Raw genomic sequence first — 23435 nt, forward strand, 5'->3', positions numbered from 1 at the left:
TAAGCACATAACACTTTTCCCATTTCCAACATACAATCTCAACGTGATATTATATTTAAATCGAATTTACAGATGTAGTGCGAAAAGGGGTTCCTTCATATTTTTCTGGAAACGTTCGTATTTGTCATGCTAGCTCTGTCAATGTTAGTACATGGCACTTTTCGTGCCACTTCATTCCTTTCTGCCCTGTTGTTATTATGTGTATTTTGTCTTGCCTGTGTTCACGAATAAATGTTTATTCTATTCTATTCTAAATCATGTACTGAGGCTGACTTGAGTGACTGAAATGGCACGACACGTTCGTACGTTTCCGTAACAATACGAAAGCAAATCTTTTCGCACTACATCTGTACTTGACATATACAAATAGTAAAATAACACTAAACGTCTAGTCAATTATTATCAGGTTGAAATTGTAAAACACAACATGAAATTATAGATATGCATGCATGTTTGACACCATATTTCAATTACATGACATCATAAGCCTTTCCTGGCTACGTAAGAAATTCATCGATGTTTTAACATTTATGTTTATCATACATATTTATAAATGATATATCGCTATAAACTTTTCATCATATATCGAATTTTTATCACAGTTTCAAATTCTTTTAGTTTACTTTGTAGTGTAGTCTTAATCTAGTTGTAAGAAAGTGACAATAAATATGATCTTAAGACACTTTCAGTCTGATTTTAGAACCTCTAGTTTCGTACAAACTAGTATTTTTGATTCACTATAAAATAAGTCCTCCGATATAGGTACTTGTCTACTACACGTCCTTAATAAAACATTTGACTATAGATGTCGATCGCTACTATTGTCCAACAAATTGTATAAATTCGCCTTAATATAAATACAAAAAATATAATATCTTAATATCAAAGTTCATATTATTGTATAAAACATAAGAATACAGACCACACAGAAAGTTTTTACAGTAGGCCCATGGATAATCCAATAAGGATATTCATATTATAATCCTAGGAGAATATTTTTTTTTTTCAGAAATGTAATTATAGAAACTAACAGTAGAATATATTAGTCCTACAATAGGCTAGTTTCCTACTAGTCAAATCAGCTTCTTTTTATGAACTGTCAAAACGATTTCAAAGGTTTATTCGTAGCAAAAAAGGAATAACCTAACCGCAAAATATAAATTTTGAAGAAAAAAAAAACCCCCGACATAGTGAACAGGCTAAGAACACTCCCGACTAATTCAGCTTTCAAGCAAAAAAACCTAAGCCAACTAGCCTATTCCTACGGACCAACTCAGTATATTAGTAAAATATAGGGTGTTTAAACTTTGAATATAATTTCAAGGCTTGTAAGTCTCTTTGGCACCAAAATCTAATATTTTAGTGTGATAGAATTGGATGGTATGTTAGTAACTTTTTTTTTTTTAATTTGCTCATTGTTTTTTAAAAGATTGGTAGCCTAACTGTATTAAAAACTTTCAGTGTCCCGTATTAACCAAATAGTCAAGGTAATTTAAGTTAATTCATTTTAAGTTGTACATAATTATATACTGTTGTTTTTATTAAGTTAATGTTTTTTAGTTTCTATATGCGAATTTGTTGAATTCTTATGTTAGTAATTATGACAGGTAATTTATTTATTAATTATTACTTAGGCCGCATATAGGCACAGTTCAAAGTTAAAGTACCAGAAATTAGGGATGTACCGACTAGTCGCCGACTAGTCGGGAAAGCCGACTATCCGGCCGCATTTATAGTCGGCGATTAGTCGGCGACTAGTCGGCAAAAAGGGCCGATTAGTCGGCACTTCATTAGTGATAGAAAAACAGTACAAAATTAAATTACCAGCTGAAAATTATGTTTGTATTATGTTGCTATTAGTAATTCCTTTTTTTGTCAAAACAACAAATATCTGTTATCACCACAGAAATAAATTTCCTACCTAGGATTATCGACTTCATAGGCAGGATCACTACCCACTAAGCCAAGCCGGTTGTTAAAAATGGAAAATGTATATAAATATTGTCATGAACCTTTGAACATCTGTAAAAAATCATGAAAAGCGCGAACGAAGGACCAAAAATGACATTCAAAATGTGAATTTATCGAAAATTATGTTCTGGCCGACTAGCCGACTAGTCGGCCGACTAATCGGCCACCCAAGCGCCGACTAGTCGGTAGTCGGCCTAGTCGGCCAAATCAATAGTCGGTACATCCCTACCAGAAATCCGTACACGCTACCATAATATGAGGTAGTGTCAGCGCCGGCCCGTGCACTTGATCAGGGTAGAGCGAGTTTGAGTTTCGGCGCCCTTGCTTGGGAAGAAGTTTTACTACGTAGGAAAATAAAACGCGAGCGTAGCGAGCGCGAAATTTTTTTCATACTAATGCCGTAATTCGACGATACAGCAATACAGAATTTATGGATTTCATCATACAGAGCACGAAAGGGACAAATGGTTGAACAGGTTGAACTTTCGCAGTCACACCATAGTATAGTTACGTGTGGCTGAACGTGGATATCATCTATATATAACCTAACCACAAAATTAAAATTTTGAAAAAACCCCCGACCGCGACCTAGTGGACCGATTTTCATGAAACATGTCTAAGAACACTCCCGACTAACTCAGCTTTTAGACAAAAAAAACTAAATCAAAATCGGTTTATCCGTTCGAGAGCTACGATGCCACAGACAGACACACACACAGACAGACAGACTGACAGACAGACAGACAGACAGACAGACATACACACAGACAGACACGTCAAACTTATAACACCCCTTCGTTTTTGCGTCGGGGGTTAAAAATAACAAACTAAATGGAGCACTATAGTAATAGTGGCCAAGTCAGGAAAGCAGATTCGGAATTTTCCCTAACTAAAAATTAAAATTTTGAAAAAACCCCCGACTGCGACCTAGTGGACCGATTTTCATGAAACATGGCTAAGAACACTCCCGACTAACACAGCTTTCAAATAAAAAAAACTAAATCGAAATTGGTTCATCCGTTCAGGAGCTACGATGCCACAGACAGACACACACACAGACAGACAAACAGACAGACAGACAGACAGACAGACAGACAGACAGACAGACGGACAGACAGACAGACACGTCAAACTTATAACACCCCGTCGTTTTTGCGTCGGGGGTTAAAAAGAGGCCATAATCATAAATAGTAAGCGCGAGCGAAGCGAGCGCGATTTTTTTTTCCTATTGAATCGATTTATTAAGACTCAATCCGCCAGCGGGGAATCCGAGAACTTTCAAGCTTTTATCTTATGCTGAGCTGTGGTCTTTGACAAATTTTGGGACAAAGTGCTTTGAAGTTCGCTCACCATCTGCTGTGACTCACAAAATTGCGCCTCTGAGACGTTTTGCGCCTTTGGCTTTATGAGGAACTCCGCTTTGGACTACCGGGTAGACTCATATTTTTGCATTTGGATTGCGACGTAACTTTGTCGTTCGCTGCACAACAATGTGGTTTCTCAATGGCTAGAATCCTCCTTTTACGCGCCCTAGCAACAGCGCTCTTATGAATGTTGGTATATAGTTGGCAAAAAAAAAATGTGGTGCAACTTTCCACTTAATCTGAATTACAAATCTAGATTTTCAATAGCTGGATTCGTTCTCGACTTCTCTCGCCATTTTGTGATATGTGCGCGCCCACGCAACGTTATAATTTTTTTATATGGATTTTTCCACATTCTCGATTTTGGCGCCCCCTTACCATGTGGCGCCTAGAGCGGCCGCTCCACTCGCTCTACCCTTAATCCGGCCCTGGGTAGTGTACACATAGTTTTAGCCCTCTGTGTAGCAAAATGTAATAACTTGACACCCAAGTTATATGCGTAAACAGTTTAACATATAATCTCTATAGGTAAAATAACTTGACCATTTTAATTTCTGACATCCAACATTAAATGCACAAAGTTCAGACAATTTTAGTATATTTACAATTAAAATATCACCAGATAATAATAAATCTTATCTTTGTATAAAGGCATTTGTCATATATACAGTTATATACACAAATAAATATATCACAGCTCATAATCACAGGGTTTAAAACACTCAGTAAAATTATAATAAAGTAAATAAGCAAACCTTAAAATTCTACAAGAGAAAAGTAGCTGTTGGTGTTTTAGATAAAAGACAAACCACATTTTATACTTAGATATACAAATATTATAATCGATTCTAGCTGTAACTTTGCTCATAGACTTGATTTCCTTGAAATATATATCCTTACCCCTTATTCATAAACGTGCACTAAAGTTATCAAGCCGATAAAGTTCGTTTGTCCCTTTCCGACGTATTGGTGTGATAGAAAGGGACAAAAGAACTTTATCGGCTTGAGAACTTTAGTGTACGTTTATGAATAAGGGGGTTAGTTATTAAGAAAAAGTTACGCAGGTTATCAACAAGGCTGTAAAGCTGCTATAACAATTCAATTAGCAGTCATAATTTTTGGCAGCCAACTTTGAGGTACTTTCTCCTTCATTATATTTTGCAACATACAATATTGTGCCAAGCTTTAGCTTTTTATCTTATGACAACAAGTGGAAGAGGTTATAGTAAAGGAACTTATTAATAAGAACGTTTTAGTTATTATTGAGCTATACAATTGACAACATTTCATATTTTCGACTACTACTTTTTATTGTTTGGTTCGAAAGAACTGAATATTTAAAGATACACGTATGCTGCTATTTTAATGCGAAATTGCCTTTTTATTACTACTTCGAACAGAAAGAGCGTAAGTTACAAACGTCAAGACACAGCTTCGTGACGTCACATGTGTTGTTTCATACACCTAAGAAAACGACAAAATCATTCCTAAAAAAAAGTTTTAACAGTCAGCTTAAACAATCCGAGATGTCTGACTGTCAAGTGGCACTGTCAACAAATATTGAATAACTACGAGCTATGGAATGTAAAAGTATAAGGAGAGAAATCTGTCAAAGTAAAACAGTCGAAAATGACGTGTCATACCCTTATGTACCTGCAATTGCCGCGCCACCTGGTTTTATGTCTGCACTTCTGAAACTTAAAGCTTTCGCTCCTTACCTCTAATCTCCATACTACGAGCGGTGATAGGTGTCACAGTCAAACTCAAGTGACATCCCAACCGGAAGATTTTTTTGGTTATAGTGGCAGCTCTGAATAGTCTGAATTGACTATGTGATGTCACTTCCCCTTTAAACTATTTTTATATTTTTTTTACCAAAAATAAGGAAAAAAAAAATATTAAAAAATATATTTTTGTGATCTACAGGCGTATATCTCGAAATGGTTTTCGATTTAAGGACATTGAAAATTTTGAAAGGTTGTCAATTGGTATTGAACTTCGAATTTTAAATTGAGAAAGAATACTCTAGTTTTTTGATTCAGAAAAATATGACATGACAATGCCAAATTTATGTACCTATACATACATTAACAGAATCTTTCTGTTCTGAGCGAGAAATTATTCCTAAAATATAAAAATGCAATGACTGACTAGTATAGTGCTAATTAAGAATTTACATAATTAATAAATAATCTACAACACAATGTGTGCGAAAAAATAAGTAGTCATCTTTTATCACGGGTTATTCTACCTACAACACCAACAGCACTTATCAAGTTATCATATCGCCGGGAGAGTGCCTAGCGGCATATGTGACAGTTGCACGCCTGATCTCTTAAATTGAAATATAAACGCTATTTTCGTTATTACCTACCTTTTTCTAAGTTAGATAGATCCAGAACATATATGGGTCAACTGAGTCACTTACAATGGGACCTACCCCGAATTAGATAATGTTTTTGTTTTACGACTTTGTCGGCGTAACTGATTTAAATAGCCATGCCAAATGCCGCGGACACACAGACAGTCAGACATGGCAAGTCTATACGGATTCATTGTTGACTACGGAACCCCATAAAGTCTGACCGGATTTGACTTTGCTACAGTATTTATTTCTACAGTATTAAAAATATTATATTGTTAACATTTTAATTGCGATTAAGTAGAAATGGGAATGGGATATCTATGAAATCCATCCCAAAAAATATAAAGATCCTCTCTAAAAAGCGTCCAAAATATTGATTAATTTCTAAATACGATATAGACGTTATATAATAAAGTAATAGTTGCATAACCAACGCATTTTCTAATGAAAGCGAAGACCATTTAGGCCTAACAAATTACAAGGCTCAACTGTCACAACAGCCACACCTCTACCCCAAGTCGATATCGGCATATAAAAATTACCTGCACTTCACTCCCCGCTAAGGTTGAGCCTGGTGTCGGTGATGCCGTGCGGCAGGTTGGAGACGTCGGCCACGAGGCCGGACTCCTCTTCGAGCAGGCGGTCGTCGTCGGAGCCGCTCTCGTACTCCACCTCGGGCTCGTCGCGCTTGAGCACGATGCGCGGCTTGTCGGAGCCGATGGCGGTGCGCACCGCGCGGCTGAAGATGCCCGGGTTGGGCTTGCTCGGGTCGCTCGCCTCGATGCGAGAGAACACAGACTTCTCTTTTGTTTGGGTCACTTTGCGTTGGAGGACGACGCGGCGAGTGAACGACTTGGATTTGTCCTCCTCTTTCTCTTTTTCAGGCTGTGAAATTGAAAGTTTACAATCAGACAAGCTTCGATTAAGATTCGTTAAAGACCTGTACTGAATAGTGAATTAGTAACTTACCTCTTTGTTTTCAAATATTATTCTTTGTCGAGATTTATTTGTACTCAGTTCTGTCACTGGTTTTGGCTGAAATAAAAAACACAGTTCAAAAAGTTACCCAAACTGATTTAAATATTGTAATATTTTTTGTTTATTATGAGCAGAGATCAGACAATTGGGCGTCATTTATGAAATTTACCTTAACAACTTTTTTCTGGGGAGTCTCAGTGTCAATTTTGGTAGAGCTTGTCACAGCAGGTTTCTTAGCTGGAGGAGATTTTTCTGCAAAAAAAAAAAATATTATGGTTAGATAAAGATTAGAACAATGCCTATTTTGTGACTTGTGATACTTTATGCTGTAGGCAAGGAATTTCTAGACAACTTTTTCCGTTAATATATTCTCAATAGTAAAAAACATACACACAAATGGTTAGAGCAGGTGTTACCAAGATGATTTAAGTAGCATCTGTGTCAACAGAGGATAAATTATACAAAATAAACAAAAAATTATACCTCTCCTCTTCTTGGGCTTCTCCTCTTCGAAGACGATCTTCTGTCGAGGCGGCCGCGGCGGCAGTTTGGAACGAAGGTCCACCGCCGGCTTGGGCGGCGCCACCTCCGCTCTGCACACAATCACAAAATGTTAATGGGCCATACAGATCATAGGATAAATTAAGGATTAATTAATAGGAGGCAATCCTTACTATAGAGTAAGGATTGCCTCTCCTGTGGACATGGCTAATGTCGAGGAAATTTAATTAAAAGTACTTTCTTACAGGCGGACGATGTTTTTTTAGAATTATGGGATGCCTATGTGCCAGAGTCCTCCTTACATAATAATGAAAACGTCTTTCAAGCGCACTATCTAACCGAGAGTCGTGAAATGCATGGACTCGATACATGACTATTCCCTTTCCGCGCAGACTCAAAGGGTTTGCTTTATAGTTATATTCAGCACACAAAACTTGTTGCTGGGACTCACTTCTTAGGTTTCTCCTTGAAGCGGCCGCTGTCTTCATCGTCACTGAGCATGTCATCGATATCACCGAGAAGGAAGGCTAAATCATCGTCTTCGCTGCACCGCCTCTCCTTGGTCTTGTCGGGCAAAGGTGGAGTCAGAGCACGCTCGGGCGACACGCGGGGAGGCGTTAGGTTTTCTGTAATTAAGATTCATCAATACAATGACATGTCACAATAAGTTTCACCACAGCAAGTGATTAAGGCTCTCTTGATTCTTCGAAAACGGATGAGAAAGTTGCATTTTATCGACAAGAATGCAAAGAACTTTCATACAGTTTTTAACTTGATGTCCTAAGATGGCTGATTGATCTTATTCCACTTCGCGAATCACTTGCTACGCTCGCGGTTCAGTATTTGAATCTTTCGCTTGCTCGAGTATCAATATTAGCACGTGCCGTTAAAAAACATCTAACTGTTAATTTATCGAATTCTAAAATATCTCTTATAGGGCCGGTTGCACCAACCCGTCTGTCACCGTTAAAGCATTCGTTAAATTTTATTGTATGGGAAGTTCCATAGAACTCTGCTGCGTGACGATGATGTGCCTGTCAAATATGGTTGTTGCAACTGGTCCTTAGTCTAACTATATTTATGTATCAGCAAGGCTAGCACATGATCGGCACGACACTATCTCACCGCGACGGATGGTCTATGTCACAGCGACATAAATATATAATTGTATATATATTGTTGTCTGAGTACACAAGCCATCTTGAGCTTACCGTGGGGCTCAGTCAATCTGTGTAAGAATGTCCTATAATATTTATTTATTTATAATATATAATCTCGAGTCAGCCAGTCATATGCTAGCCCTGCATGGAAGTGAGTCACTTACCGCATGTGGAATTGACTTCCGCCACCTCTTCCTTCACCGGTGACCGGTCTCTCTTCACTTCAGGTTTTTCCTTCCGCTCTGGAGAAGCCCGGGTAGTGTCTGGCTTGTCTACCTCTGGGCTTATAGTTGAAGGTTTCTCGGGAGATGCGGCAGGTTTACTTTCTGGCTTTGGATCAGACTTGGGATCTTTGGCTTCGTTGCGTTCGCGCTCTCTGGAAAATTACAATTTGTCAGTTCTAATGAACACAAGTTAAATTATAATTTATTGAAAATATTTCAACTTGTGCTGTCTTAAAGTAGTCACACTACTATGTATATAAATTAAAACCGAAATAAATTACACATATGAAAGAAAAAGTGACCAAGTCCTCTGGTGCCTGAGGCTGGAATCGAACCAGCGTATTCTCCAATCGCGGGAGATGCCTCTTTATCCGCTCGGCCAACCAGGTCACAGCTGTCGAGGTCGAAATTATCTCTCATATGAGTAATCTATACAAGGACTCGTAGCCTCCTCTGTCCATCCCTAGGGTAGAACGGTATGGTTCTTGCCCCCCGTGTGAACCAAACTCAGGTTGGTTTCGACACAGCTCGAGAGATGGCGCTGCTAAATCAATTCTAATGAACACAAGTTAAATTATAATCTATTGGCACCAGAGGACTTGGTCACTTTTTCTTTCATATGTGTAATTTATTTCGGTTTTAATTTGTCAGTTACCTACATATGGTTATAGCCTGGTGTCTACATCTCTCTTACCCACAGGACATGGGATACCCCCATTTGCCAGAATTTCATTTGCCATAATTTTATTTGCCATCCTATTCAACAATCATAATATTGTTTCTCATAACATCTTATGCCATAATCATTGTTTACTATATTAATCTAGTGCCAGAAACTTTGTTTCCCATAAAGTCAGTTTCCATAATGTCATTTGTCAGAATCATCGAAATCCGTAATTACCACATTCCATACCATCATTTGTCATACAAATTAGCGTCCAGAAAAGTCAATTTCCATAATGTGCTTTGGCAGAATCGAAAACTACTATAATAGGTACTAGAAGGACTAGAGAATGAAACTGCTATCAGAAAGTAGGTTAGGTTAGGTTAGAACTGTGACCCCCTGGAAAATGAAACTGCTATCAGAAAGTAGGTTAGGTTAGGTTAGAACTGTGAACCTCTGGAAAAGGAAACTGCTTGAAAAGTAGGTTAGGTTAGGTTAGAAACTTAGAACTGTGACCCCTCGGAAAATGAAAATACTATCAGACAGTAGGTTAGGTTAGGTTAGAACTGCGACCCCCTGGAAAATGAAACTGCTATCAGAAAGTAGGTTAGGTTAGGTTAGAACTGTGACCCCCTGGAGAATGAAACTGCTGGAAAAGTAGGTTAGGTTAGGTTAGAACTGTGACCCCTGGAAAATGAAACTGCTATCAGAAAGTAGGTTAGGTTAGGTAATAATATGGGCAACAATTAATATGGCAATAATTGCTTATGGCGTTTGAATATTCTATGAAACCATATTATTGCACTTAATAATATGGCTAACAAATAGTATGGCATTGTATGATTATGGAAGGTAATATTCGGATAAACAACGAGTATGTCATATGATTTTTATGGTAAACAAATCATTCGGGCAAATGAAATTCAGGCAAGTTAGATTCGGGCAAATGAATATTATGTTAAATGACTGTCGGGCAAACAATAGACAACCACAGGACATAAACCACCACTATGTTATGGGGTATAATATAACAAACTATTGTCCCGGATTTGTAAGTTCACATTTTTGACACATTTGTTTTGAAGTATGTTGCGATGTGGCTAAGACGTATAGTTTGCCAAATCTAACGATTAATTTCGAATTGGTTGAATCGATTAGGCCCTATGTACAAGGAGGCGCTTAAACAAATATACGATTTCTATCAACTTACTGAAATGTCATTTGAATCGAAATGACAGACTGCCATAGCACTAGTTTAAAAATAAAAAATAATGATAAATGACATAATAAGTAAATCCTGCGTGATAAATTAATATCGTAAAATACTCACTAACGAAGATCCACAAAAATGTAACATGTGCTAGATTATGTTTACAGTAAGCGAAATATTGTTTTTAAGTACTTGATTTTTTTTTACATATTATTACAGGATTTTATTTAAAATTTCATTAGGTTGCGCGAGTTTACATTTTGTGGACGCTGTCATGTGTCAAAAAGAGGTTCTTACAAATCTGGGAAAATAGTAGCAATTGATTTAGAAAGCCACTCATTATTTTTTTTGCAGGCAATGGTGAAGTTGCGATTGGGACTGCCAAAATTAAATATCTAAAAGAAATGTGGAACAAACAGAAATGGTAAACTACATATACACGGGACTGCACAATACTGCACCAATTATTTATTCTTTACAATTAATTTTTCCTTATTGCAGATATGCAGATGTACTGCAGCGTAGGTACACACATACGCGGTGCTAGAACTCGTCGCATGCCAGTTTAGTTGCATTTCGCTATTGGATTGGTGTGCGCGTGAGCGCGTGACCTAAATTGAAGGTATTTCAACAGTCCGAATGCGAGTTCGCGCATCACCTAAATGAGCCTTATGGCCGCTGTACACATGTGGCCAACGGTTCCACCAACCCTTGGTGGAACCCCTTGGCCAAGATAAGAGCCGCTGTTTACGCATTGGCGAACCAATCACTTGGCATTGGCTCTTCACGAAAGCTGGACGTGGAATGGAAAAGGCTAGGAAATTCTAGGTCATTTACGTTGTCAGCAAAATTTGATTAAAAAATAATAAATAACCCCGTAGTAAAATTAAATTATTTGAAATATTGGGTTGGTAAGAAAGTAATGAGCGAATCATAACCAATATTGTAATTTTTATTTAATTTATTATTTTAATTATTTATCAAAAATATAACGGCCTTCGTTATCTACTACTTGTCTCCATCGTTCTGGTAAAGAATGAATAGCATCGGCGAAGAAGTTCTTAGGTTTAGATTCAAAAAACTCAGCTATGTACTGTCGTAGATGGGCTTGATCATCGAACTTTTTTTCATTCAAGGCATTGCTTAGCGATCTGAACAATGCGTAATCCGTAGGTGCCAAGTCTGGAGAGTACGGTGGATGAGGTATCACTTTCCAACCTAGCTCCAATAGCTTTAGCCGAGTCACTTTTGCAATGTGTGGGCGAGTATTGTCGTGTAAGAAAAAAACTTTAGCATGCTGTGGACGATTCTGACAGATTTTTTGGTTTAAATTTTCAAGCTGATTACAGTATACTGATGCGGTAACAGTCATTCCACTTGGTAGGAGTTCCCAGTGAATAATACCATGAATATCCCACCAAACGAACAGCATAACTTTTTTCGGGTGAGGCTCTGTTTTTGGTGCCTCTATTCCTTTTTCATTTGGAGCTAGCCACTGACGTTTGCGTGTGTGATTTATATATAAGACCCATTTTTCATCTCCAGTGATAAGATGGTCCAACCAGTTGAATTTGCGGCGAAAAGACAGAAGTTGTATGCAGATATCGGCACGGCGGTTTAGTTGATCTCTATCAAGTTCGTGCGGTATCCAAACACTGTATTTGTAGTTTTTTCCCAACTCGTGTAAATGTGTTTCTATGGTAACATGAGAGCAGCCTAACTCGGTAGCAAGAGTACGACTCGTTAGCCTCGGATGTCCTTCAATTAAGGTTTTTAATTTGGCTACATCAATCTTCACCGGTCGACCAGACTTAGGTTGATCTGATAATGAAAAGTCGCCACTACGAAACCGCTGGAACCATCGTTTCGCAGTGGCCTCAGACACAACTTCAGGAGCAACACGCTGACATATATTACGCACTGCTTCGGCGGCTGAATGGCCAGACTGAAATTCATATAGTAAGCAATGCCTTACATGCACTTTTAATTCGTCCATTTTCTTCCTTATATTAGCTCGGCGACAGCTAGTGAATGACTGACGAGAAACTGTGCGACTCGCCCTTTATATGCTTTCGACCATAGAAGATTCTAGAACTCTCTCAAAAATTTTATGTGGAATTCAATCGATCGCTCATTACTTTCTTACCAACCCAATATTAACAATTTTTTGAATATTCTGATAAGCACATTTATCTTTATTAGGCAATACATTTAACATTTGCAAGGTTATTTTATTTCCTAAAATCAATACTATTATTGGCATAGATAAACTTATTATTTTCATCAATATTTCACTACTGTCCTCTCTGACGGCTGACGACAAACTGAATGAAGCGCCAACGTGTAAACGCAGTTGGCCATTGGCGCCAAGATCCTTTGATGTGTGGACAAAAAACCGACATCAATCGGTTGGCCGGCCAGCGCTAGCGCTAACTGCCAACATACGGCCAAGTAGCCCTCTACACGCTTGGCCAAGGGGTTCCAGTTCCACCAAGGGTTGGTGGAACCGTTGGCCACATGTGTACAGCGGCCATTAAAAAGTCTGAACTTGTCTATACAGATTCCAAATCCAAAAACTGTTTTGGGTCTCAGTTGCCGTACCATGACTCGATACTGGATGTTATTTTGGCACCTGTTTTTGGTTAGCTTCGTTCGTTATATTCACAATTTGGTCAGTCCGGTCGGTCCCACAAGCTGAGCCAAAGTTAGCTCGCCATTAGACGGAGACCCGGCTTTACAGGCTTTACAGTCCAGCTTTGTAAGTGCGTCTTGATTACCCTTATGCGATGCAACTGCGTAGTCCACCACGCACTGTCGACGTGCGTACGAGTATCAGCTTAAGATTGCGCGGTTTAGCCTTAAGCTGCCTAACGGCCCAGCCACGACATTGGTCTAAGCGCGACAGCGGTGAGCGGCAGCCATACGTGCGAATGAAAAGTCCCATCGCTGTGTCTCGCTCCAATGTATGGCCGCCGCTCACCGCTGTCGCGCTTAGACCAATGTCGTGGCTGAGCCGTAAGAGGTGATAGATGGTGCACATACTGTCATGTGGTAGACAACATGTGTCTGTCTCCAATAAAGGAATAACCCGGCTTCCGTGTCTGTGTTGAAAAATAACACTCCGTAGGCGTCAACTGGGCGGAATGGGGATAACAACTGAAAATGGCATTGCAACCCTTAGTTCCAACCATGTCTCAACACTCTCTGTCTCTAATATGTCCAAATGAATCCCATAATATAATAATAACGCGATTAATAATGCGAGCTAATTAATTTTCCCTGAATGATTTGGCAATGGGGAAGGACATATTATTTACTTATAAGTATGTAAAGATTGGGGTCGTTGACATATTTCTAACACCATAAACGTATTATCAAAGAGGATCGAGTATTATAGAGTGTTACTGTCAAAGTAAAATGTGTAATCACAGTGCATAGACTGCCATCTCTCGACACAAGCTTAAAAGTTTTGAACCTCAGTTTTGACAATTTGGCCCATATTGTTAGCTTGATATGTGTTAAAATGTCAAATATTAATATTAGCACCATCATCTAGCCGAGCGTTCCCCAAAGGTGTATAACGCCATCTAGGCCACCGTACCTGTTTCTCTAGAGCTTTAAGGTACGTTTTTTCTTAGATTTTATCCGTCTATACGGAGTTACATATGTATTGTGTATACTTGCAGGCCTAGCACATAATGGCCGCGGGAGTAGGTCGCCGCGAGATAGATGACACGTCTTTGTCTAATTGTATTAATGACATAAGGACAGGTAGTCTATCTCGCGGCGACATACTCCCGCGGCCATCATGTGCTAGGCCTGCTGGGGTGTATTTTTTTCTGTGAGCGCCTCAGTACATACCTATAATTAGGTACCTACTATAGTATTATACATATCTACCTACCAAGGACATCTTTACTCATTGTCCTAACACGTTGCTGAGTAATATAAAATAAATAAGTGCCCTTCCTTATGTCTACTGGTCTAGGCGTGGGCTTTTGAAATGAATTTCAGTGATTCATTTCATACTTCATACATGCAGTGATAAAATATAATCTATAGCCTAATTTGGCTTCTTAGAATTGTTTTTTGACGTTATTGAGTACATAGAGAATCTACAAAGGTAAACATTTAGATTTATACAAGCGTCATTGGTCAGAGCGCCCGTAGAGCCGGAACTTGACAGTCGGCACCCTGCTCTTCTGCTAAAACTCCTTCTTGATGAAGATTGCTAGACGTACAGTTGGAAAGCTCACGACAAAGTTATTAATTTGTGTATGATTCCAATATTTAGCGCCATCTATTGACATGAAGTTGAGTTATTAAGATAAGATTTTTTTATCAGAGCTCCGAAATAAAATAAATAATTAAAAAATTAAAAACACGACTGCAGTTTTAAAGCGAACTGAAAAGATGAAAATAATCTTTAGACATGCTGGTCAGTCAACTTGATTAATATAAAATGGAATAATGAGTGTTTAGTCAGGTTCAAAATTAGCTAAATCAAAAGTTAATCTCATGGAGGATGTCGTGACCGTACCTGGATATTTTATTTCGATTGCAGTCGGGGGACAATGGGCAAAACCTGACATGAAGGTCCCCCGACTGCAATCGAAATAAAATATCCAGGTATGGTCACGATATCCTCCATGAGATTAACTTTTGATTTAGCTAATTTTGAACCTGACTAAACACCAGTAGACAATGGGTGGAACTGATAACTGCTCCTTCAGTGACTACCTAGAAACAAGCTGAATATTGAAGATACGTAATATTTAGCCGCTTCCTTTTGGTTCAGTTTGTCTATGGAGTACCAAATTTTCGAAAGATAAGATTAGGAGCCAAAGTAAAAACCCAAAATTTCGTGTTTTTACTAATGTGAAATGTCAAACTTTCGACGAATAGGCACACATTAGAAGGCACCTTATCAGGTTTAGAAATCACAGTAATCTATAGGGTTCTGTTTTGTAGTTAAATAATCTCTTCTGTTTGTAGGTGTGTATATAGTTAAATAGGTATCAGGGTCGCGTTTTTATTTTATTTTCGGTAGATGTTATCATTATCAACGTATTCGTACTTAGTTCCGTGATGTATTTTAGTATTTTTAGTATTCATATAGTTTGATATAGGTAGAACATATTATTTCAGATATGGCATTTAAATATTTTTCCTTCAATATTTGTATATATTAGCAGCTATGTATGTGATTTTTGGCATATTGCTATATAAGTTGCAAAGCTACTTGACAACGGAATGAATCAAAATTTAAATATGAATCATACATATTTTTCAACGGAACTCGGTCCGATCAATAGATTTTAACGATATCGTGCTGTAATCTGATTTAGGGAGTTCAAAGATAGTCAGTTAGTGAGTGAGCGTAAGTCGTTAACACCGTACAATTAACGCTTATCGCAATCAAAATGAGCAAGGCGTACAAAAATGTAAGATGATTTGTGATTTTCTGCTAGTTTCCTAATCACTTCTTAATTAATTTGCAATGTACCGATTAACGTTGGTGCCGACACGTTTTGTAAAAACCTGTGGCCTTTGCAATTGATAATATTAATACTTTTATAACGTGAATGGAATTAGCAGTTGTCTCTTCCTTTGTCGATATCTTTTGACTGAAATGATTTAAAGTTTTTTACGCAGATAATGATGCTTATGTGTATTACATTAACGTTTAAACTCTCCTATAAGCTAATCACTAGTAAGTCTGCAATCAATTCTTCAGGACAAGTGATAATTAGCGTTGCATTGATCTGCAAATACTTAATTAAGTATGGCATTAACTAGGATCATCTTTTTGAGTGCTATCTTATCCACGGCTGATATGAGCGCTGTTTTACCGCGTGCTCGAACGAAATTCTCGAACACTCAATGATGCGCTGCGCCCTTGACAATAAAACAATTAATGTAGTGTATTTACGAGTAATGTAGCAGTAAAATCAAGTCAAAGGCAGCTCCTTATCTGTGTCCTAATATGATTTTGATTTATCGTTATGGATGACAAATGATTGTGTCCCATGAAGCCATGGCAGCGGGTTAATAATACTCCATTCATTAATACGGTACCATCTGACTAATACCGCGCTACACATTCTGTCCTGGTGGAGGTATTGGTGTTTGTACTGTTCATGTACTAGTTATAATTATTATAACAACTCCAATCTGCGGGCGTAGCACACTATTTGGATAAACTTTATCGCATCAGTAGGTCCCTATCGCACTTACAAATAGTGCGAAAAGGATGGCTTGACGTTATATCGTTTATCGCGCTACCATTGTTTGCCTGTCTGTTGTGTTACTTGTGTTACAGTCGCCATGAAATATATCGGAGCAACCAAGTTGCTTTCAAATATCTGGATACGCGACACACTTATAATTGACAAGGCGTTAAGTGTAGGTAACCGAGTTCAGATATTTCTGAGCACTTCGACAGCTCCAATAATTTTGATAGTGACTGTACATCTGTACAATGTACATTACTTCATTTGAATAAGTAATGAAACACAGAGTTGGTATGCGTGTTCAGGCGAATTGCAGTCAGCTCTGATTACACATTAAACGACCTGTAATAGTCCGCTTTTGTCATGTTTAATACGTTCATGATTCAAGAATGGCCGGTATTGTTAAACATTCATTATGCTTGTTCATTACAATTACATCATTGCATGTTCACACGTATCGCTTTCATAAAATAAGGTACCTAAATATAAGTAGTAAGTCATTGCTTTTATTAGTATACCTCTAGATTTCACCAACTCCCAATAGTCCTTAATCCTTATACGAGTACATTGTGTATGCTACAGGTTGTGCGGCCAAAGGCAGCATCCATTCTGTGTATTATTTAGTTCATAAGCGGGAAAGATTGACATCCAATCTGTAACGTAGGCATCTACTTGACGCCATCTTTGGAGACCACGTACACTTGGAACTTGCGTAGGCATCTGCTTAACGTAATCTTTGGAGTACACTTGGAACTTGGGCATCTGCACCACGAATCGCAGATGAATATCACACATACCTGATTGGTAACCTGTTGACAATATTTACAGTGACTTTTAAAATATTATTAGCCACGTAGATTCAGAGTGCCTGGGCCTGCATACATCGGTAATGTTGCCACCATCAATCATCTGCTGCGTTACGGTCACTAGGTGCCTATATTAGATAAAAAGGTTCATTAAACTATATTTTTAGTTAAACTTCAATATGTATATTATGTATATATATCTACAAATTATTTGTGTTCCATGTGTAGAGATCAGACTATTAAAATACCTACTATTTTTTAGAATTTAAGTAGGTAATTGTTTAGTTTCGGCGCTGAAGGTATGCTACGTTGGTATAATTTGACAACAAAATAGGATATAAAGGTACCTATAATAAGTAGACGATGCATGCTAGATGCTTACAGTTATAACCAGACTTATCATTATTTCTATCGCTTTAAAAATACCAAAGCATGAACGAAATGCATGAAACTATGAGACGTATACTGATGAGACAGATGACACCGATACTAATAATAATAGTCAATCTCAGCATACAACTTCTGATTCAGGTCCCCTGTTATTTCTCCATCCTCGTGCTGGGTTTCTATCTCCTGTTGGCGTACTCGACACAGCTGGTGGAGGATGACATGCCACGGCCTGTGATGGATGCTGATCTCAATAAAGACGTAAGTTTTGTTGCATGATACTTTAATAATGTACGAGGAATGAATGGAAACGTGCTCTCACGAGGATATACAGGTGTCTGTCCTCTAGGCCTGGCTACAGTTGCTCAGCATTGCATTTGGTTATTGAAATAGGGAATCGTCAGCACCATCTCCAGAATTGTTTTTTCATACGATTTCTTGCATGTGTTATATAAATTTACACCATACGGTAAGGTGATTCGTGTATCTATAAAAAAATTCATTGCTACAAAACTATCCTGATGTCAACAGAACAGAATAGGCTTCAGCGAAGAATTGGCTCTGCAGAACCTGTATACAATCATGGGGGACAAGCCTCGAGTGGCCGGCACGGAGTACCACCTGCAGCAGACCGTGGCCGTGCGAGACCTGCTGCTCAACGTCACCAGGAGCGCCACGCTCCCGGTCTCGATAATCTGGCAGACTGCTAGTGGTGAGTCGCTGTTACGTAGTTAGTAACATCTGTTACAGCGTTACATTTACACGCCAAGCGGTCGCTGCAGCAGTCACAGTGACGTAACATTGCATGCATCGAAAGGTTGAGTTGTTGGCAAATAATTTTTAAGAAAAAAAAAAACCGTCGCCTTTCGGGTTCTGGTGAAAGCTACTTGCGAATGTTGGATTATGTAGAAATGTGTAAGTATTTTTTAAAACTGCTTTTAATGCTTTAATTATTAGATGGAAACACAAATGAATATACGTATAACGTTAAGGTTTGAGGAGTTTCCTCAATTCCTCATGAATCCGATTATATTATAAGAAATCGAAGCTTGACAAACTTTGACTTCAAAACATATGCTTAACAAACATAACTAAATAAATGTCACTGTTCTGAACTTAAATGCATGCTTTTCTTACAAAAATACCAAAGTCACTATGAGTGTGCCGTTCAGGTTTGAGGAGTTTGGTTCTGGCCATCATCAGCAGTTCCACTGCACCAAATGTCACTGTTCTGGACGAAAGTGCATGCTGTTCTTATAAAAATACCAAAGTCACTATAAGTATGCCGTTCAGATTTGAGGAGTTCGGTTCTGACCATCATCAGAAATTCCACTGCACCAAATGTCACTGTTCTGGATGAAAGTGCATGCTGTTCTTATAAAAATGGCAAAGTCACTATAAGCGTGCCGTTCAGATTTGAGGAGTTTGGTTCTGGCCATCATCAGCAGTTCCACTGCACCAAATGTCACTGTTCTGAACGAAAGTGCATGATGTTCTTATAAAAATACCAAAGTCACTATAAGCGTGCCGTTCAGATTTGAGGAGTTCGGTTCTGACCATCATCAGAAATTCCACTGCACCAAATGTCACTGTTCTGTACGAAAGTGCATGCTGTTCTTATAAAAATGGCAAAGTCACTATAAGTGTGCCGTTCACATTTGAGGAGTTCCATTCTGACCATCATCAGGAGTTCCACTGCACCAAATGTCATGTTATATGTTTTTATATTGTTTTGTAAATGTTTTTATATTTCATTTTTATATGTATACATATTGTAAAATACCTAGCCTAAGAATGAAAATAAATACTGAGAAAAATAGATAAATGAATACTAAAACAAGTAGGTATTTCTTGAATGCATATAAATGTTGTTCAAACTTTCCGTACTTTAACAAACAAATGCATTCACCGTAAGATAATTCTAGAAAGGTATTCATCATGCTGGCGGCGTGTAATAATAATTTCAAACTCTCATCATTTATAACACTCAAAACTGTCGAGAGAAAACGAGTCCGTGAAGTCATACAACTACCTAACAACTAACTTCGATGTGGGTAACTTGTAAAATACGGTCTTTTTAATACGACACAAACTTTTTTGTACATTGGTGAGTTTATAGACTGAAGGTCATCTTTTGGGATCCTTGCTATCAAAAAAGTAACTAGAGGTTGGGTATGCTTATGCAGATTCCTTTTGTTCTAAGGCCAATGTTGATTTATAAATACGTTCTACGTATATTATATTATATTCGTCGGGAATCATATGATAAAAAGGTATAGAGAACATGGTATACTAATGGGCCCGTTAAAAAAGGAGGATGCATATATAGATATTTTTGGTATCTTTCTAAGTTTATTACAACGAAAACAAATGAGAACAGATTTCTTTTCAGCTAGAACTTTATCTTTATATAATTTTTAAGAAAAAAAAACCGTCGCCTTTCGGGTTCTGGTGAAAGCTACTTGCGAATGTTGGATTATGTAGAAATGTGTAAGTATTTTTTAAAACTGCTTTTAATGCTTTAATTATTAGATGGAAACACAAATGAATATACGTATAACGTTAAGGTTTGAGGAGTTTCCTCAATTCCTCATGAATCCGATTATATTATAAGAAATCGAAGCTTGACAAACTTTGACTTCAAAACATATGCTTAACAAACATAACTAAATAAATGTCACTGTTCTGAACTTAAATGCATGCTTTTCTTACAAAAATACCAAAGTCACTATGAGTGTGCCGTTCAGGTTTGAGGAGTTTGGTTCTGGCCATCATCAGCAGTTCCACTGCACCAAATGTCACTGTTCTGGACGAAAGTGCATGCTGTTCTTATAAAAATACCAAAGTCACTATAAGTATGCCGTTCAGATTTGAGGAGTTCGGTTCTGACCATCATCAGAAATTCCACTGCACCAAATGTCACTGTTCTGGATGAAAGTGCATGCTGTTCTCATAAAAATGGCAAAGTCACTATAAGCGTGCCGTTCAGATTTGAGGAGTTTGGTTCTGGCCATCATCAGCAGTTCCACTGCACCAAATGTCACTGTTTTGAACGAAAGTGCATGATGTTCTTATAAAAATACCAAAGTCACTATAAGCGTGCCGTTCAGATTTGAGGAGTTCGGTTCTGACCATCATCAGAAATTCCACTGCACCAAATGTCACTGTTCTGGACGAAAGTGCATGCTGTTCTTATAAAAATGGCAAAGTCACTATAAGCGTGCCGTTCAGATTTGAGGAGTTTGGTTCTGGCCATCATCAGCAGTTCCACTGCACCAAATGTCACTGTTCTGGACGAAAGTGCATGCTGTTCTTATAAAAATACCAAAGTCACTATAAGCGTGCCGTTCAGATTTGAGGAGTTCGGTTCTGACCATCATCAGAAATTCCACTGCACCAAATGTCACTGTTCTGTACGAAAGTGCATGCTGTTCGTATAAAAATACCCAAGTCACTATAAGCGTGCCGTTCAGATTTGAAGAGTTCCGTTCTGGCCATCATCAGCAGTTCCACTGCACCAAATGTCACTGTTCCGTACCTAAATGCATGCTGTTCCTTTATTAACACAAAAATCACCATATGTATGCCTTTCAGATTTGAGGAGTTCCCTCGATTTCTCCAGGATCCCATCATCAGAACTGGGTTCTGAGAAAAATGGGACCAATCTGTATGTATATACATTCAATCAAAAAAAAATTTTTCAAAATCGGTCCAGGAACGACGGAGATATCGAGGAACAAACATAAAAAATAAAAAAAAAAAACATACAGACGACTTGATAACCGTCCTTCTTGAGATATGAGGCGACGGTTAAAAAACATAAAAATCACCATATGTATGCCTTTCAGATTTGAGGAGTTCCCTCGATTTCTCCAAGTTCCCATCATCAAAACTGGGTTCTGATAAAAATGGGACCAATCTGTATGCATATACATTCAATCAATAAAAAAAATTTCAAAATCGGTCCAGTAACGACGGAGATATCGTGGAACAAACGTAAAAAAAAAACCAGACGAATTGAGAAGCACCTTCCTTGAGATTTGGGTGCGGCGGTTAAAAATAATAGTAAACAAACATGATCGTGACAATAAGCCTGTTAATTATACTTACTTGACACTTTTTAATCCTCAATGTACCGCTATATAGTCATAGGGCTTACGGAAAAAAACTGCATTTTCTCAAACATGCAATGAAATATTGTCTTTACGTTCCTTAAAATGGGCTGGGAAGTATCGCTTTTTGGGCGCAACAACTCGAGAGGACTGTAAAGGGATTTCATATTATTTTTTAGGCCTAGGCCTGCAAAGTAACTTTTTTTTATAAAATATTGTCCTTTAGAGCATTTTTTTATTATTTCATTGTATGTTTGAGAAAAGCACTATACATGCCTCGGCGTGAAAACGGATTCCCGGCCTCGTATCCCTATCCGGCCTCGCTCGCACGCTCGCTCGGCCGTATATACCCACTTGGCCGGAAATCCTCATTTTCCCGGCCTCTGATGTAATGTACTATTTATGCAGAAAGCAAGCCACTTTGCACAGTGATACTAGGGACCAAAACAAATGATTTCATCCGAGGAAACACGATTTTCATCCACTAGAATTCAAGATGGCGGACATTTTCCAAAATGGCGGCCGCATATATTTAAAAAATTATAGAATCATAACGGCTGCACCGATTTTGATGGTTGGGGTGTCTGTCAGTTCGTATTGAAGCGTTTATTAATATAAAAAATTAAAATCATAAAAAAATTAAGATGGCGGCCGAATAATAAGAAAAATATGAAATTCTCAAACTTTTTTTTTCATTCTCGTGAAATTTACCTATAAATTTTCTATGATGTTGCCACATTTGTCTATATTTAAATTAAACCTGATAATATTATCTACATAATAAAATAAAAATCACGAAAATCCGTTGAGTAGTTTTTGAACTATACCCATTTGAAATTGAGCGCGCGGATTTGAAAGACGTGTTTGCACGTGATGTAAAAAATTTTGGAATCATAACAGCTGCACCGATTTTAATGGTTGGGGTGGCTATCAGTTTGTATTAAAACATTTATTCATATAAAAATTAAAATCATTTAAAAAAATAAAGATGGCGGCCGAATAATAAGAAAAATATGAAACTTTCATTTTTTTTTTATTCTCACGAAATTTACAAATAGTTTTTCTACGATATGGTCACATTTTTATTTATTGAAATAAAATCTGTTAATATCATCTGCAAAATAAAACAAAAAACATTAAAATCCGTTCAGTAGTTTTTGAACTATACTCATTGCAAATGAAGCGCGCGGGTTTGAAAGACGTCTTTGCACTTGATGTAATGCATCAAGACTGATTATTTATTTTGGTCACAACTTACTATATTACTATTCAAAATCAATGTTTTTAGCATTTATATACATTATTAGTTTTTTTATTCCGAGTTTGGGTATATTTAGATAACCCCCGTAAACATTGATGGTCATAATTTTTATTTTAATACGTAAAAAAACTTAAATGCATATAACATAACATTTGTATTAAGAGCAATTGTCCATTCCAAGGACTCCAGAGATAATTTT

The 23435-nt window shown here is 37.7% G+C and overlaps 1 protein-coding gene across 1 annotated transcript in view; it reads left to right on the top strand.

Moving 5' to 3' along the window:
• The window catches only part of LOC125242422 (endoplasmic reticulum metallopeptidase 1-like), a 135659-nt gene that overhangs the window by 64239 nt on the left and 47985 nt on the right, over positions 1–23435 (top strand). The window contains exons 2-3 of the mRNA XM_048151243.1: positions 18008–18124; positions 18395–18575. Of these exons, the coding sequence (XP_048007200.1) occupies positions 18008–18124; positions 18395–18575 (298 nt within the window). The remainder of the gene's footprint in view (positions 1–18007; positions 18125–18394; positions 18576–23435) is intronic.

Source organism: Leguminivora glycinivorella, chromosome 2 (assembly GCF_023078275.1).
Source record: "Leguminivora glycinivorella isolate SPB_JAAS2020 chromosome 2, LegGlyc_1.1, whole genome shotgun sequence".
NCBI classification, from domain to species: domain Eukaryota; kingdom Metazoa; phylum Arthropoda; class Insecta; order Lepidoptera; family Tortricidae; genus Leguminivora; species Leguminivora glycinivorella.